General features: G+C 44.2%; 2 protein-coding genes across 2 annotated transcripts; both read left to right on the top strand.

The window, feature by feature from the left end:
- The first annotated feature begins 267 nt into the window (after positions 1 to 267).
- LOC120832040 (uncharacterized) lies at positions 268 to 6367 on the top strand. The gene is made up of 3 exons (XM_040198056.2): positions 268 to 1002; positions 4014 to 4154; positions 5577 to 6367. The coding sequence occupies exons 1-3, from the start codon at positions 933 to 935 to the stop codon at positions 5762 to 5764; spliced, it is 399 nt and encodes a 132-aa protein (XP_040053990.1). The 5' UTR covers positions 268 to 932; the 3' UTR covers positions 5765 to 6367.
- An 828-nt stretch (positions 6368 to 7195) lies between these two features.
- On the top strand, positions 7196 to 16372 carry rab14l (RAB14, member RAS oncogene family, like). Its single transcript, XM_040198055.2, has 8 exons — positions 7196 to 7552; positions 10705 to 10763; positions 11675 to 11728; positions 12422 to 12599; positions 13046 to 13112; positions 13945 to 14032; positions 14365 to 14395; positions 14524 to 16372. The coding sequence occupies exons 2-8, from the start codon at positions 10712 to 10714 to the stop codon at positions 14699 to 14701; spliced, it is 648 nt and encodes a 215-aa protein (XP_040053989.1). The 5' UTR covers positions 7196 to 7552; positions 10705 to 10711; the 3' UTR covers positions 14702 to 16372.
- The last annotated feature ends 57 nt before the right edge of the window (positions 16373 to 16429 follow it).

Raw genomic sequence — 16429 nt, forward strand, 5'->3', positions numbered from 1 at the left:
CAATCATTGGCAGGTATCTATCAGGCAGGACCATATGTTGCTTTGGGTAGGCAGGGAAAGAGGGCTTAACGCAAAGCCTGCCTTATCCTTTGGCATTACAGTCTCTAAGAAAGGATTTACTCTTTAATTCTTGATTAGATAGAATTTTCTCCCCAGTGTGCAAGCACAGGGATGCACCGAGCAGAGATAACCTGTCCTATCGGGAAAGTCTGTGTGTGTGTCCTTTGGCAACGCTCCCGAGACACACACACATCCAAACACTCACGCGCACACCAACGTGGCCCCCTTGGTGTGCCGTCCCATTCAGTCCCTGGGCTTTTACCACATTGTAGTCGGGCTATTATTAGAAGCGTTGAATTATCAATCAGGAATAAATCCTGATTGATGTGTTTTCCACCCCAGAACTGGAAGAAGGACCACACTCACTTGTTTGAGACGGGCCGAGCTGCCTCCGGTTTGTTTGACCTCAGGGGGGTTGACATGAAAGAGGACGGGATATTTTTTCCTTATCAATTAACGAGTTCATCCAGCTTCTCCTGCTCAGGACGTGAGGAGACCGCTGAGGTAGACATTCATTTATTTAGTTCTCCCACTCATTTACCCCCCTCCCCAACACCCTCTACCCCCCCGCCCACCCTCCTCCCCGGCTCTTCGCCTGACTGGCTGCTGAGCTGACTGACTGCCTGGATGCTTGGCTCCCCCCCTCTCACTGGACTCAAACTGGCAGTGAACTCACGCACATGCGTGAGCTTCGCCGAGGCTCGGTCGGAAAGAGACACTCGGGCGGCTCGGGCTTTGGAAAAAGTGGGACCTCCGCTGGTTTTCTGTCCCTGTCTTTTTTTTTTTGGTGGACTATTAGATGAGAGCAGAGGAAATCTCAGCCCCAGTCTCCTCCAGCACTGACCACCAAGCACCACTATTGGGCTGCATCCATGACTTTACATACCTGGCTGGTGTATAGGCTTGGATTTATCTTGGTTTGGGCACTCTACTTGAAACAGGGTGAGTAGTGTTGTGGTTTTGTGCAGCAGAGACGTGCATATGTGTGTGCGTAATGTCTGTATATGTGGCATGGATATGTGTGTGTGTGTGTGTGTGTGTGTGTGTGTGTGTGTGTGTGTGTGTTTGATATGTGTGTGTGTGAGCTGTGATATCACAGACACACGATTCTTCCGATAACTCATTTTAATGGTAAATTAATTAACATTATAATGTACAGCCATACAGGTATTATGCTGTATATATTGAGATATACAAAAACAACAAATTATGCATAATAAATTATACATAAATACAGTGAAATACTGTGAAAATGAACTTCTTAAACATCTGCAAAATATTAGAACAGCACAGCAGAGTAATAATGGAGAATAGGCTGGGGAATGTCTCAGGACAAATCCAACTGAAACAATCACGTAAATATAATGAACGACCATGTTGAAAAGTGATTCCAATAAATATGCCTTTGTGTAATTGACCTGGGAGTTCTGATCTATACCTCCAAACAATAGATTATATCCATAGGTGGCCAGCTCAATTTCCCCATAGAGTTATAACGATTGACCTGATTTGGCTGGGCTGAAACCTCTGTTTCGCTCGGGGCCAAACAAAAGGACGCTGTGGTGAGGTTGTGCGCTGAGATGTGGCTTTGCTTGATTCATATCTCGATGTTTCGTCTGAGTCAGATCACCTCTGATCCCAACTCCAAACCAGGGGGGGAAGGGAGCTCCTGGACGGACTAACGAAGGCAACAAATGGCCAAGATGGAAATTGATAGATAAGAGTGGCAGTGGATTACAAACGGTATCCCAATGTATTTCTGTTCAAAATACAACAGAAATCCTAAAAATATGGCCGTGTACATTGAGTTTAATACTAAAAAGCTTTGATACCTTTTGTGTTTTACATAATGTTGGATTACAGGAGTCATCTTGCCTACATAATTAGTTTAAAATGTGTTCATGGTGCCCTCTAGAAACTCATTTTAAGCATTACATAATTTGAAGTCATATTGAAATAGCTAAACTAAATATAACGAGACAGGCAAATAGTATAACCTTTCCTAAATTAGATTCAAATGTTCTTATGGTAATCCGTAAGTCCTTTTTGTTTGTCTCCTCATGCTGCCTACTTTTCTTTCCAGCTGTTTTCCTCTTAAAATGTTTCCAATAAAAAATGCATTATGCATAATATAATAGTTAAATGGACGCTTAGTGTTGAAATGCAAATGAGCTTTGGTCCATTTGCATTTGAAATTTACAAATGGACTCAATTCCAATAATTGATAATATTAGATTTAGGTCACAATGGACGAAGAGTTAATCGACATTTGCAATGCTCGTGCTGGGAGCGGATGTGGTTTTAATGAATAGCATTTTGCAAGGAACGCTAAATGTCTTTCCAATACGTCCTCGTGATGTTGACAGATGCTTTTCAATGTTTCACGTGGCGTGCAACAACAAAACATGGCGGTGAATTAATGAATCCGGTTGACTGCCAGATATAAATGACCATTCTATCGCTTTGTATGTCCAGAACCATCACCCAGCTCTAATGACACGGCCCAATATTTATATGAGCTCTGACTGCGTGGTGTATCACCAGCAGGGGAGCATGACACATCCCCTAAATGCTGGCATCTGCTCTCTGTCCCCGCGAGGCTTTACATTGATTCCAGCAGATTTCCAAAGTGATTTTTGTAAGAGCATTTGCCTGGGATTAGTTTGCTCCGGAAAGCTCCATCGGAGCTTTTGGTGGGCTATTTAACAGAGCAGAGACGGTGAGAGGCCTCACGGGCGCTCCCTCGTCCACGGGGGGCCCGCACAGATAAAGAGGGAGGATTGGTTTCAGCCAAAGCTGATCTCCCATCTTGTGTGTGGGGTTTTGGAGGTCAGGTACAGGTGTAGGGGGTTTGAATCCACGAACAATCCGTTTAAGCTCTGCTGGATTTGTTCTGTCCAGCTTAGCCTTACTTTCCTTTCGTGAAAAGTTCAACTGTGAGGGAATGACAGAGGAGTGGAAGGTCTGAAGAAGAAGATCTGCTTTAAATTCCCCTTTCTCCGATAATTCTGTGTCTCGCCGCTCTTCTTTTATCAACAGGGACCAAACCTGTTTTTGGCAAATAATCATGTTAACTGACGATTTGCAGGCATCAGTTGAGAGGGGAAAGTAAACAGGATTATCGAGCTGCATGTTGATTTAGGTCCTCTCGCGTCCTTCTGTGTGCTTTAGTTTCCACCACGCCACTTATAGGCTGCTGAGCGGTGGAGATCACAAGCAGGAGCTGGCAGACTAACAGCTTGGGATGGGGCGTACGGCCGAGGGTGAGTCACCCTCAAGCGCAGACTCGAAAGGGGGAACGGAAGGCAGTTGAGCAACGAGAACAAATATCAACCTCCTTGAGCGCAATGGTCCTGGTTTGAACCGTGAAATGTTTCAGAAAACAACTCTCTTGAAAGACGGCTTTAGAATGAGCTTATTCGCACTGTTCCAGGTGCTCTACGATGCGCTGAGTCCACGTCAGCGGGTGTCGTAAACATCAGTTTAATTTGAATTTCATTGTTTCTGACATTGATTTGATAGCAGATGGGTTCAGCTTGAATGTCTTACGGTCACGTGTGTTTGTAAGTACATTTTTCAAACACAGACCAGAACACACCTTTGTTGAAATGTTATTTAACACCAACATCCCACATATTCAAAGTCTCTGTCCTCCATCGAGGGGCTTTAACTGGATGTAGAATAAATCTGCGCCAGACAGGAAATAGGCTAATCTCCTCCATTTCCAAATGTTTTTTTGTTCCAATGTGAAACTGCAATCTGATGCTGGTTGTGGTAGCGGCGTTGCGAGGAGCTCTCGGGGGTCACCATGGGTCATGTGTGGATCTCCTGCCTGTAGTGCACGCACTACCTTGCCCACGTGCTGTTTCTTCCACTGCCCGACAGTAGCAGCAAAGGCTCCACGGTGGCTTTAGAATGCGTCCTAACAAGTTGTGCGTGTGTGTCCCCTGCAGTCCAGGGCCTGCAGTGCTATGGCTGCAACATCATCCAGGGCCAGAGGTACGTGGACGTGGGCTGCTCCAACCCAGAGGTCATCACCTGCACCCACTCGCACAAAGGCTTCAAACACCGCTTCTGCATCAAGACGGAGAGCAGTGAGTAAAACTCGATGACCAACGTGTGTGACTAACGGGCTGAAATCACAATCTTCTGTCACGTTCATCCCCCAAGTCAGATAGCTGCTGCGTCTGATATTTATTTAAAGGATATCTATGGGGAAGTGGAGGATTGTTAAATCATGATGCATACCCTCTGGCGAGACACTGGACTCTGGCATAATCATTTTTCATAATACTTTCATGCAAATGTTCTTTGTCTGCTGATGTGAATCTTATATTGCTCCCTGCGCTGAGGGTAGTTACATAAGCCTACTTTTAATAAGTAAATAATAAGCCATTCCTTGTTTGATGTTAATGCAAGTGGAGGATGTGGACACCCAAGACAGGAGAGTGATGGTCAGTCGAGTAGTTCTGCTGATATCCATGCAAGCGTGGACCATCCAGCTGTTCCTTTGCCTGATGTCTAAAGGATCCACTGGTGTTGAAAGGGGCTGATGAGGCACCTTTTCCCATTCGCTCAGAGAAACAGCAAGCTCGGGGGAAAAAAAGGACTGACAACAGCCCATCAGAAACACTATGACGAGCAGTTGTTGGTCAAAATCTGGGAGCGCCGTCTTGGCAGCCCGTTAATCTTCATGTGACCCCGCCAAACCCGAAACGAACAGATGCTCGTGAAGTTCCGTAAGAGTCTTAAAGAGTCCCCTTTGTCCCGAAATACGAGACATCTGTCCTTCGTCCATTACTAGTCCAGGGCACTTCTCTGTCCCGAACAACATCCTCTCACTCCTGAGCCGCCTGTTACGTTATAGCTGTGTGAATAGATTCTCGACACTATCTGCTGTGCATCTGGGACCTGATCACTATAAATGGCTGAAAGGCTGTGAGGTGTTAATTGAGAGCAGTGAGGTGCTCAGTAAAATGTTATTATAGAGAAGCAGGGTGGAGAGGCAGAAGTATGGCTCCCTTTTATTTAGAATTTGCTCATCCCAAGTATTGCTGCTCCAAGAATTGATTTATGAATTGTAGTTTTATTGGTTTTTGAGATTCAAAGACTCAAACCAATGGGAATACCTCACAAGCTCTAATACAGTAATTAAATGAGGTCAGTTCAAGCTTGCATGCCATTCTCCAAAATCAACCAGAGTAACGAGAATATGCACATTATTTGCACATAAATGTGGATTTCAAACCGGATTACCAAAATGTACGTGTTTGCAAGTTTCCAAATTATATAAACACGTTTTGTGGGATTGCAAAGTCTCCACATTGAACAGTACTGAGTGTACTATTTGTCAGAGAGAGAGCTCGTCCTCTCAGCTGAGAAGACATATCCTGCAAGGTCTCACGTCTCATTACACACTTGCGCTTACTTCTGCTTTTTTTTCTTTCTTGCTGAGCCAAACGCCAGCTCGTCACTCTTCCCTGACTGACTGTCTTCCACCCCTCTGTCCCCCCCAGCGGCCCTGGGAATCCTCCTGACCAGTGGTTGTGCCACATCCAGACACTGCCAGCAACATGAGCTGCCGGGGGTGCGCATCCACTGCTGTGACTCGGACCTGTGTAACAGCGCCGCCTCCTGGCACCCGGGCGCACTGCACTACATCGGTGCCCTTTTCGGTCTCTTGCTGCTGAGGATGTGGTTGTGATATGGAGTCAGTCTGGAGAGGGACATAAAACCAGTGGACTATGAGGGGTGGGGGGGGTTACTGGCGAGCACCTTAAAATAGAAGCTTTGGTTACACTGTTACCTTGGATTTACACTTTACAAAAATAACCTTGTGAATATGTTGCAAAATAACTACAAAGCAGCTTGCAGTCATCCGTGACTTTTTTGTGCAGATCCACTTACTTAAATGTAGCTTGAGGTACAGTGTATAGGATGCTTAAGAACCATTTGTTGCCATTAAAGAAAGATCTTAGAGTCATAATGTCAGTTCACGCCTCGTATCAGATACACAGACGTGATAATAAAGGCTTACATACTTGAACAGTAAGACATAAAGGATATTTGACTTGTTATGCAGTTCATATTTTTTCTCAAGATCAGATCTTTGTTGTGCAGTATTTTCTTTTAAAGTCACCGTCATTATTTACTTTGCAAAGGTTAATATATTTTTTTTAGATTGCTGTTCAGTTGTTCCCATGGTTGGGAAAGCACACTGCATGTGGTTGTATGTGAAATTGTAAACATATTGTACAGTGAAAGCATGTTATGTTGTTAATTACTGAATTAAAATGTTTCATATTTTTTTAATGTGTTTGAAATTGAAATTAGCGTCATTGATGAATGTCACATTCTGCAAAAGATCAGAGCATTAAAATAAAATGGGATTCACATGACTTCATTCAAGCCGTAGGCTGATCAGAAAGGATATGAATACATATTAGACTCATGTCAAATAGATAGAGAAACAAATGTTTTCTGCTAAATAATAATATAGCAGAAATAGAACAACCACCTAGTCCGGGTATCAAACAATCCCAGCCTATAAAATGTCAGTTATAGTTGCACACTAATACTGGAGAAAAACCTTTACATATGGACAGTTTAGCAGAATGGAGGGGTCTAAATATTGAATCACTGCAAAAAAAAAAGTGTAATCATCGCACAGTTCTTTCCTAAATAACCCAATAGTAAATGTGAACCTGGTTTCGGTTGATTTGCATGAACACAAGGGAACGATATCAACAAAGGACCATTGCAATGAAAAAAACATCTACAGTGCCGATAGAGATCCCAATATTATCTGAGAAAAAGTAAAAGACACTGCCAAAGATATTATTCTTGAAGAAGAGCACTGTTATGCATGTTCAAATGAAACCAGATATTTGTTTTTATTCAAATTGTTCTGCAGTGGTGCAACTATACAAATTACTGACGTACTGTACGCAATCTAAGCATTTGTTCATTTTCACATTTTATTTTAATGTGGACCCCAGGAAAACTAGTTGCTCTAGAAGAAAACAAATAATGGGGAAATAAACAATAAAAATATACTTTGAGGCATACAATGGCGAAGATTGACTAAACCTCACATATCCAACTTCAGATCAGTGTGACATAAGGTGTGCAGGGTTTCTTCAAAAGGCTGAAGCAGCAGCTTAATGATCTTCTGATCCCAGCTCAGTGATGAGTAATACAATCTCTGATCAGTAAATTTCGTCGGCTAATCTGACACCGCACTGTTCAAAGTATCAACAAGCGTGCCAGTTCAGGGAGCTCGGATACACCTGCGCAGGTGCACGGACGGAGCACACACCTCAAACCGCCGCATATGATGCTCTTTGTCCCAGAAGCCCATTGTGTGGAGCGGAGGAAACCCTGTGCCGCGAGCAGCCATCTTGGATAGGACTGATCACACTTGAGCCAGGATAACCTGCATTCCTCTTCTAAACAGACCAAGAACACAAAAGCTCACCCGACCGAATTCCCGGTAAGGACAGAGAAAAGCAAATACTTTGGCGTACTCGTAGATACGCCCCGTTTAACGGACGGGCGCTGGTATTTTAATCATGAAATGCTTGGCACAGTTAAGCTAGCCTGTGTTTGCCGAGAGTCCGCTAACTGGCAAGCTAACGGGGCTAGCTAACAGATGGCTAATACCAACACTAAGTAGTTTTTTCATTCATCATTATCGTAAACTTCAGAGAATGGCATGTGTTACGTATTACACCGCGATAAATGGTGGTTGTTTGCAAGAAATCACTTGATCGGCAGTGACTCTATGGGTTGACAAGCTACCTAAAACAGCGTATTTACCGTAATCCAACCATCGCAGCTAACTGCCAAGCTAGCATGCAAGACATAGCTGGCTTTCGTTGGTTCGTGGTGGCTTTTGTAAAATAATGCCGAGATGAAGTTGGTCTTCTAACATAGTTACGCTAGTCAGGTGACACTGCCCCGGTAGTTTGTGTGCCGCCAGTGGCAAATGTCTTACGTCTTGTGATTTATGCTATTTGTTGTCAAGACTGTTATCCATTGAGCCCAGCGAGCTGCTAACTAGCCGACGCTAAACTCTGGCTGTCAAAACCGCTAATTTAAGGGCCGTGATTGTTATCAGACGCGATCGTGTCTTTTGGATTTAGCCACGCAAATGTCGGGTTGTATTTACTGTATCGCTTACTAATATTGGTAGCTTTTTAAAGAGATGTCTGACAGCCCACAATCAACCAAACCGATGCTGTCAATTGGCCGGTTTGTTAAAGTGAGCTATCGACGCTGGCTGGGAAGCAGGCGTGACGTTATGGTGTCAAATAAAAGTGATTACATGGCGCACAACGGTGGTGTTAGTTTGGATTTTATATACAAATCGTTCCTTTTTACTTCTGTTCACTAGTAAGTTGCATTGGCGATAATGTAGTAATCTGTTAACATAACTTAAGGTTTGATAACTCCTTAGCCAGCAGGGTGTTAGCCTCCTTTTTGGCTTCACTTTTCCTAACGGATAGGTCTGACTTAAGATGGATATCTATTCGGAGAAAATGTTGCATCATTTATAATTATTGTGCCAATGCACTCTGCGTGAGTAGACTTGATCTGAAACTTTAACAACAACGTCACTTATTATTTTTTGAATTGTATGCATTTCAAAGCCTGTAAACGACATTGATGATGTCATACAAATTATTTAAACTAGTCACATGATTTGAATAGCAGGCCTGAACGCCAAGAAAGCAATGTGACCTTTTGACTTCCTGAAATGTTGTGCTCAGATTCTTGCAGAGTGGCTTCTAAATGGGAAGCGCCTGCTGAGAGGAGGAAAGGCGATGACAGTGTTTCTCTGGAGAAAGATTCCGTAGGTTGGGGAGAAACGCTGAGGCTGCAGTCTGGGCACATGATCATGACGCACTCATGGGGTTTATTTCTTCTTAATGAGCACAAAAAAGAAAGGTTTGGTCTCAAAATGTAATTGCAGCTTGTTTACCCCCCTTAATCTGGTTAACATGCTCTAATCACTTAGTTTCCAGAGCACCGGAAACCGCCACACTGCCTGTAAATATGCCACGTGAGGGTCATGTGACAGGAGGCAGACTGGAGAAAGGCCCTCAGATCGTGCGCTATGATTTTAAACAATCACAATGGTGTGATTTGTTGCTGACCGCTCTTTCACTTTGAAACCTGCTTAGTCCAAATTCATTTACTACCATCACATTAAGTGGATTTCAAGCGGTTTGAAATATGAAAAGCCCATTCAACAGTTGATATAGAATGATTGCATTAGGTGATAGGGGATTAATTTATACTATGGTTATTATAAAAAAAACAGCGGATGTAACGCAGACACGCTTGATCGATAGCGTGCTTATTGCCTGAGTTAGCTAGTTGGTGTCAGCCGGAGGAATTTACTAAATGTTGGGTCAAGTTGCAGAGTTTGTGGAGGACTGTTACTGAGAGACAAATCTTTTTCTGAGGCATCACAAACACCAAAACTGTACTGGCTTCCTCTTTTGAGTTGTTTACAGAAATGGTGAGACATGTTTTTCTTTATCAAATTCGATCTCCTGAAACATGCAAGTTGTATTGGTTATTGAATGCTATTTTCTTATAATTTATCTCTGAGCATATGTGTACTCTTGAGGTTCAGTATCAGGAGGGTACCCGACCCAACACCATTTTCATTAAAGCAACATTTTGACCTGTATTAACCATCGCTAAATCCCTCTGTGGGTCATCTCTCTTTTCCGTCTCTGAGCCTCTGCATTCACACGCTTTCTAAACTCCATCTTTCACGTGTCTCTTCCTGTCCCAGTAAAATCGTTTTTTCCTCTTCATCTGTTTGCATCATTTTCAATTCCCCCCTCTCTTGAGATTCTGAAATGACAGCCGTCTACATTTAGTCCGTTTGTGTCACTGTCAGCCTTAATCTGGCCGGTCAGACCTGGTCAACGTACTGCAGATACTGGAGCTTGAGCACGCGGCTCCCATGTGGCAGTGATTTCCCCTCTGCTGCGGATCAGAAAACTGCACTGGCGGACCGTCTTTGCCGGGGACACGGAGACCGTCCCGCTGCAGCATGATTACGCGCCCAATTGTTAAGCCTGAATTATTTACCTCTCTACAGGAGTTGCGCTGAACGGCAGCACCTTGACGGAATATCAAAGCGGTCGTCATCCAGCACAAATACCACATTGGCCTTGATGTCAGATGACAGTGCAAAGATGATTTGAAAGGGGACATTGTTAATGAGAGAGGCGTCCTGCTTTCTAAAACTGTCTCGCTGATGTCCTACATGGCCCGATTTTATTCACGCACAACTTTTTTTAGCGTTTTATTTATTATAGTGTATTTTTTTCAATGGTATTTCTCTTTTTGTTTATAGTTTATTCATGGGGCGAAAGATTAATGAAACCAAAATAAGTCGAGCTGTTATTCAGTAAGCCGGCGCATATGTGGTCAGGCTTGAATTTGAAATGTTTAGAGTGTAGTCGTTGCTCGTAAAACGATTAACTTGTACTTTTTAAGAAAAGCATTTCCATCTACAACACAACGACTCAAAGCTCTTGCTGGGATCCTCTCAAAACGAGAAAACAGCAAAGTTCTGTCACTTCACATGCTTAAACTCCCCCCTTTTCTCTCCCTTTGCAGAGCCACGATGGCCACCGCACCGTACAACTACTCCTACATTTTCAAATACATCATTATCGGTAAGTGAGCAACCCAGTTCACAGAGCGTACTCCCTCAATTTTATTTTCCAGAGATGTCTCTGCGTGACTGCTTCCATCTGTTGCGAGGTAGCAAGTGCTACGTTAGTCAAATTGACCACTACCGATGTTCTGCAGCCCACGGTTTAAAATGTGATTTAAGGGGCCGTATTTAGAAAGGAATCCGTAGTACCATAATCCCATCCGTGCTCCGTGCCACTTATTAATAAAATATCTTACCGTGCTCTGCAAGTGTTCATTTTTAAATGTCATTCCCGAGTTTGAATCACAGCCCACTTTTGCTGAACATGTGTGTTAGCGTGAACATGCGTGCTGCTTTTACTTGTACAAATATGTACGGAGTGACGAATGCACAGACGAGCACAGCGTGAGCTCGGGGGCTATTTACCCTCCTCTCACGTGGCGCGTAGAACACGCTGGCTCTGTCATCGGCGTGGACCGAAAGAAAGATGTGTGTCAACAGTTTTTGAAGCGCCGCTACTGCTTCTACCATCGCTACTTCGCTTTTTGGATTCCTTTGCCATTTTAAAAAGGGAAGTCTGAAGGTCTTGTGATCTTACTCGTAACATGTTATTCTCAGACGCTTTGGATGTTTCTTGCAGAGTAAAACAAAGGGCAAAGGCCGTGTCTTGTATGATGCTTGGTGTTTTTAATTCATATTACCGATGAAAGCGCGACATGGTATTCAATGTGAAAAAATATATAGTTTTTTTTTTTTGTCTTATACACATTTCATTGCCAAACTCTGCATTAACACATCATATTTAAGTCTTTGTCGCTTTTCATTCAATTTTAAATATTGTTGCTGATGTTTCTCAGAGTGGCTTGAATAGAGAATTGTTCTTCCTTTGCTATTTAGTTTATCTTTCTCTGATTTTCTCTCTCTCCATAGGGGACATGGGGGTAGGGAAGTCATGTTTGCTCCACCAGTTCACGGAAAAGAAATGTAAGTGCCTCCCCGATTTTTGACTGTGTGTGTGTGTGAGAGATTGCCAGGTTTAACTGGAGTGCCTAAATCGCTTTGGATTTCTTTATGCCCAAGCGGAAGCTGGTGCCATAGAAGTAGTGTGAGCTCTTCTATGTGCGAGTCAGCTGCAGTCTCCCATTGCCATTCAGCGCTACTATCAACGAGCCAGATGCTGTGATCCTCATTCACTCTCCTCCCATCACATCCTGCGCGCACACACACACACACACACACACAGGGGGGATTTAGAAAAGCCTTTTTAAGAATCTGTTCAAAAGAAATCCGAAGCTTTATGGGTGTTGATGGTTAAAATCTTATCACCGAGTACGATTACTCTAAATGTTTAATTATTGAGGCACCTGCTGCTGACTCACAATGAAGGGAGGTGACGTGTGTGCACAATGATGAAATTGTAAGAAAACGCACTTCCTGTCCCATAAACTGCATGTGGTTCTCTGGTTTATCTTCAATTAAAAAATATGAAAGTTATTCTCTCATAGTCAAACTCTCGTTAAATGTTAACATCTCAAAAATGATTTAAATGGACGCATGGTAAATGATGATCACAGAAGTCGTGTAGCAACACGTATGACAATGTGAGGTGTAAAATGGCAAAAGTAAAGATAACAAAAAAAAAAAAATACTCACAGTAACCTCACTTCCTCTCCAAAGTCATGGCGGATTGCCCCCACACGATCGGCGTGGAGTTCGGCACGAGGATAATTGAGGTGAGCGGCCAGAAGATCAAGCTGCAGATTTGGGACACGGCGGGGCAGGAGCGCTTCAGGGCCGTCACCCGCTCCTACTACCGCGGGGCCGCGGGGGCCCTCATGGTCTACGACATCACCAGGTACAGGCGGCCTGTCACGTGTTGTGTGTTGTGTGTGTGTGTGTAACCATAATTTAAATACTCCACATGCGGGATGTCTTTCCACACGCCACTCCTGCAGGGGCCCCGGTTAAACTGCACTTATGTGGCAGGAATAACGGGAACGGTTTTCATGACCGCTCTCAGGTTCTGTAGGGCCAGTTGACACAGATGGGGTCCAGAGCGTGCAGGAAACTCCAGATGTTCTTATATTATTTAATATTGTCGTACTGTGTACAACTACGACAAATGGCATTTAAAGAAATGTCTCCCCCTCGGTTACGGCGTTGGCCAGCTCCCATTGTCGTACCATCCTGGTGATGTGGCAGCTGCACGCTCTGTCCTGATCCCTCCCAAGAGGGAGCAGCGGTAAGTAGTTTCCCCATCGCCATAGTAACCCCCCTGCCCCTTTTGTCGGTGTCATGCAGGAGAAGCACATACAACCACCTCAGCAGCTGGCTGACTGACGCCAGAAACCTCACCAACCCCAACACTGTGAGTACACGTGCAGAGACCTTTTCGTTTTGGAATCTTTGTCTTTTGCTCTTAAAGTGTCCCTGCACCCAGCGCCCTCCATATTGTCTATTCTTTATCACCCTGCGTCGTCCAAAGCTGCAGAGCCATGTCCATTTCTTAAATTGGATTTCTTGGTAAATATGATTAGCTCTAAAACACAGTGCTCTCATTTACGGAGCAGTGTGACCTCCCGAGCAGCGTGTTCCAGTTTGCCACTTTCAGCCCGGGTTTTCCACATCGAGTGAAACATTCTTTCTGCTGTATAAACAGAGCGGTTTATTAAAATCCAACTATTTTATATGCCCATAGGGGTACTTTTTCAACCATATTTTCTTTGGCTCATTTAAGGTTCAATATGGTCACAACGTAAACCGTACTACGCTTTTATCAATATTATTATTGTAAGTTTTTTTTTTATGTCACCTTGACTTAAAATCTAGTCGTGTAGCCGGTGAGCCGGAGCTGTTCTTCACAGAAGTGTCTTGTACCGGCCAGGCGGTGGCAGTGTGGTGGTCTGTTTACGGCTCTTTTTGCTTTGAGGGAGTTTGTTTGCTGATGATCACATTATGTGTGAGAGGCACCGTAGACGTCATCTGAATAAAAACACCAGTTGTGTAAGACTTCTTGATATTTAGGAAGAACTTCTAAAAAAAAAAAGTTTACTTTTCCCCCCCAATAACAAAGAATAGTTCCAAAAGTGTGACTTTAATTCAATGTTCAAATTGGTATCCAATCAACAACCTTCGACAATACTTCGGACAGCATTGTCTCACTGTGCCAGTTCCATGTCCATGTGTCTTTGTACTTCCAGGTGATCATCCTCATAGGAAACAAAGCCGACCTGGAAGCCCAGAGAGATGTCACGTATGAGGAAGCGAAGCAGTTTGCCGAAGAGAACGGTGAGCACAGGAGGGAAGAGGTGTTTCATCATCCGTCTCCCAGTGGGATCCGGGTACCTCAAGTACTCTCATCATTTCTGGCTGCTTTTAAGATTGATCGTTCTCAATTTCATCAAAAGGTCACAGCAATCGTAACAAGATGTCCGTAATAGAAGCCCTTAAGGTTGAATTCAAGAAAGCGCAGTGAGGAGTGATGTCTTTGAACCCAGGAGGAGTCGGCTGGAGCAGAGCTAGTCGTTGAGCGAGCGAATGAGGAACTTGGTATTTGAGGCATGTGAGCTTGTAACCGTGTCTTACTGACTGCGTCATCACATCTGCTCAATGTCCTACAGGTCTGTTGTTCCTGGAGGCCAGTGCAAAAACGTAAGTGCGCACAGCTTCAGGCCACTTGAGCAGAACATGAAAACGTCACCCGCTGCCTAGATTCTCACCCCGCAATTAGCCTCCTTCCTCACCTCCCTCCCTCTCTCTCCTTCGTGCGCTGCTTTCAGAGGTGAAAACGTCGAGGACGCCTTCCTCGAAGCCGCAAAGAAGATCTACCAGAACATCCAAGATGGCAGCCTGGACCTGAACGCCGCCGAGTCCGGGGTCCAGCACAAGCCCTCGGCCCCCCAGGGCGGCAGGCTAACCAGCGAACCACAGCCGCAGAGGGAAGGCTGCGGATGCTAATGACCAAGCAACCTCCCCCTCCCCCCCATTCTCCCTCCCTCCCTTCCTGTCTCTCCGCCCTCCCTCCCATCATCCATTCCTCCACCTGCGTACGTCCATCAACCCTCCTCCCTCGGCGCACCAGGAGCTGCGAAGGGAAGTCGCCGGATGTCGACTTTGGCCAGACTGAACCGGGCTGTGTGGACTACATAACCCCCCCCCCGCCCCCCCCCCTCTCAAACCCTGTCAGTGTGTTCTCTTCCCATAACTTTCGCTCTCCTCCTCTTGCACCATTCAGTCCCCCCCCTTCACGTCATAGTATTGTAGACGCCACCACGCATTTCACGTGTTACTGACACTTTAGATCGATGTAACATTCTTACGACGATGATAAACCGAGACTGTTTTTTTTAACGTTTGGTTTTATAGCTATATACGACATGTAAACAATGCATTAAATTGAATTTCCTCCACCACTGATCAGTTGTATTTGAATCCGATCAAAGATATACTCCGGAAGTCTCGCGCATGGGTTACCAATCGTCTTACTCTTAATAATCGCAGCATCAGACAGGGACGGCAATAGAGGAGTGCATCATGCAGCCACACAGGTAGAGGCTCTTAAGTGTGTGTGTCTGCGTGTTCCAAGAAGAAACAGGCTTTTCTGTTTTTTTGGGTATCTGATGGTCTTTCGCATCGGTTTCTTCGCACCAGCTCCCTCTCATGACCCATCCGACCCCAAAGCTTCTCCCCCAGCTCATATCAACAAGGTTTCTGTCTTAACCAGCATTTTCTTTATGGTTTGTTGCCTTATTATGCTTCATGTTATTACACTTTAATCTCTATTGTATTGCTGCACTTCCTCTTCTTCCTGCTATTCGACTCACCCCAAACAACTTTTTTTTTGCATTTTACTGGAGAATTACGTAAAAGTGGTGGCTCAACTAGTCCAAATATCAGCAGCACTAATCTGCTGTTCCTCTGCCTTGTATGATACAAAACCAAGCAGCATGCCCCCACCCTCAAATACAGTGAAAGTTGTTTTTTTCTCCCCCAAACACCTTTTGTGTATGATAGTGATTCCCTGATTGGACGGCTGTACATATTGCTTCTTAACTATCGGTGATGAACTCGCTACTCTACAATTTAGAAATGTATTTGCTCTGCTGAGATCTGTACAGTTGATGTGCTAGTGGGTTTGCCTGTAATTCATGCTTGGGAAATTCTGTAACATAGTTTCTAATAAATGTATGTAAAGGATAGATCCCCTCCCCCTGCACACTACTGAATCTGTCAATTGGTTGAGGGGGAGAGGAAGTGGATTGATACGATGTGCAGACTAGTATGTCTACGAACTCTTGATTCCTCTTATGGAGAACGGGGCACTTTTCTTTTTCTTCATCCATGGGAGGGGCCTGCATTGCTGTCTTAACCTTTGGGGTGTGGGGATTGGTTTGTTATTGTGGGAAGTTGGTGGGCAGGGTCTCTTTCTCCTGTGTCCCACCTCTGCAGTCTGAGTGACCACTTCCTGCTTTTGTCTGTCTGAGTACAAAAAAAAAAAGTACATATGTATAAATTTTTAAAGGAGCTGTGCTAACATTTAAATGCATTCTTGAGTGTATATGATTTTAAAATGTTGACTTTGATTTTAATGACAATACTCTAGACAGAAATAAATTATACATAACCTGTTGTCTTATTGTTTTTACTGAAGAAAAACAAGCGCATAAAAATAACTAGACTCAGTCA

This window comes from Gasterosteus aculeatus, chromosome 14, assembly GCF_964276395.1.
Source record: "Gasterosteus aculeatus chromosome 14, fGasAcu3.hap1.1, whole genome shotgun sequence".
Taxonomy (NCBI): Eukaryota; Metazoa; Chordata; class Actinopteri; order Perciformes; family Gasterosteidae; genus Gasterosteus; species Gasterosteus aculeatus.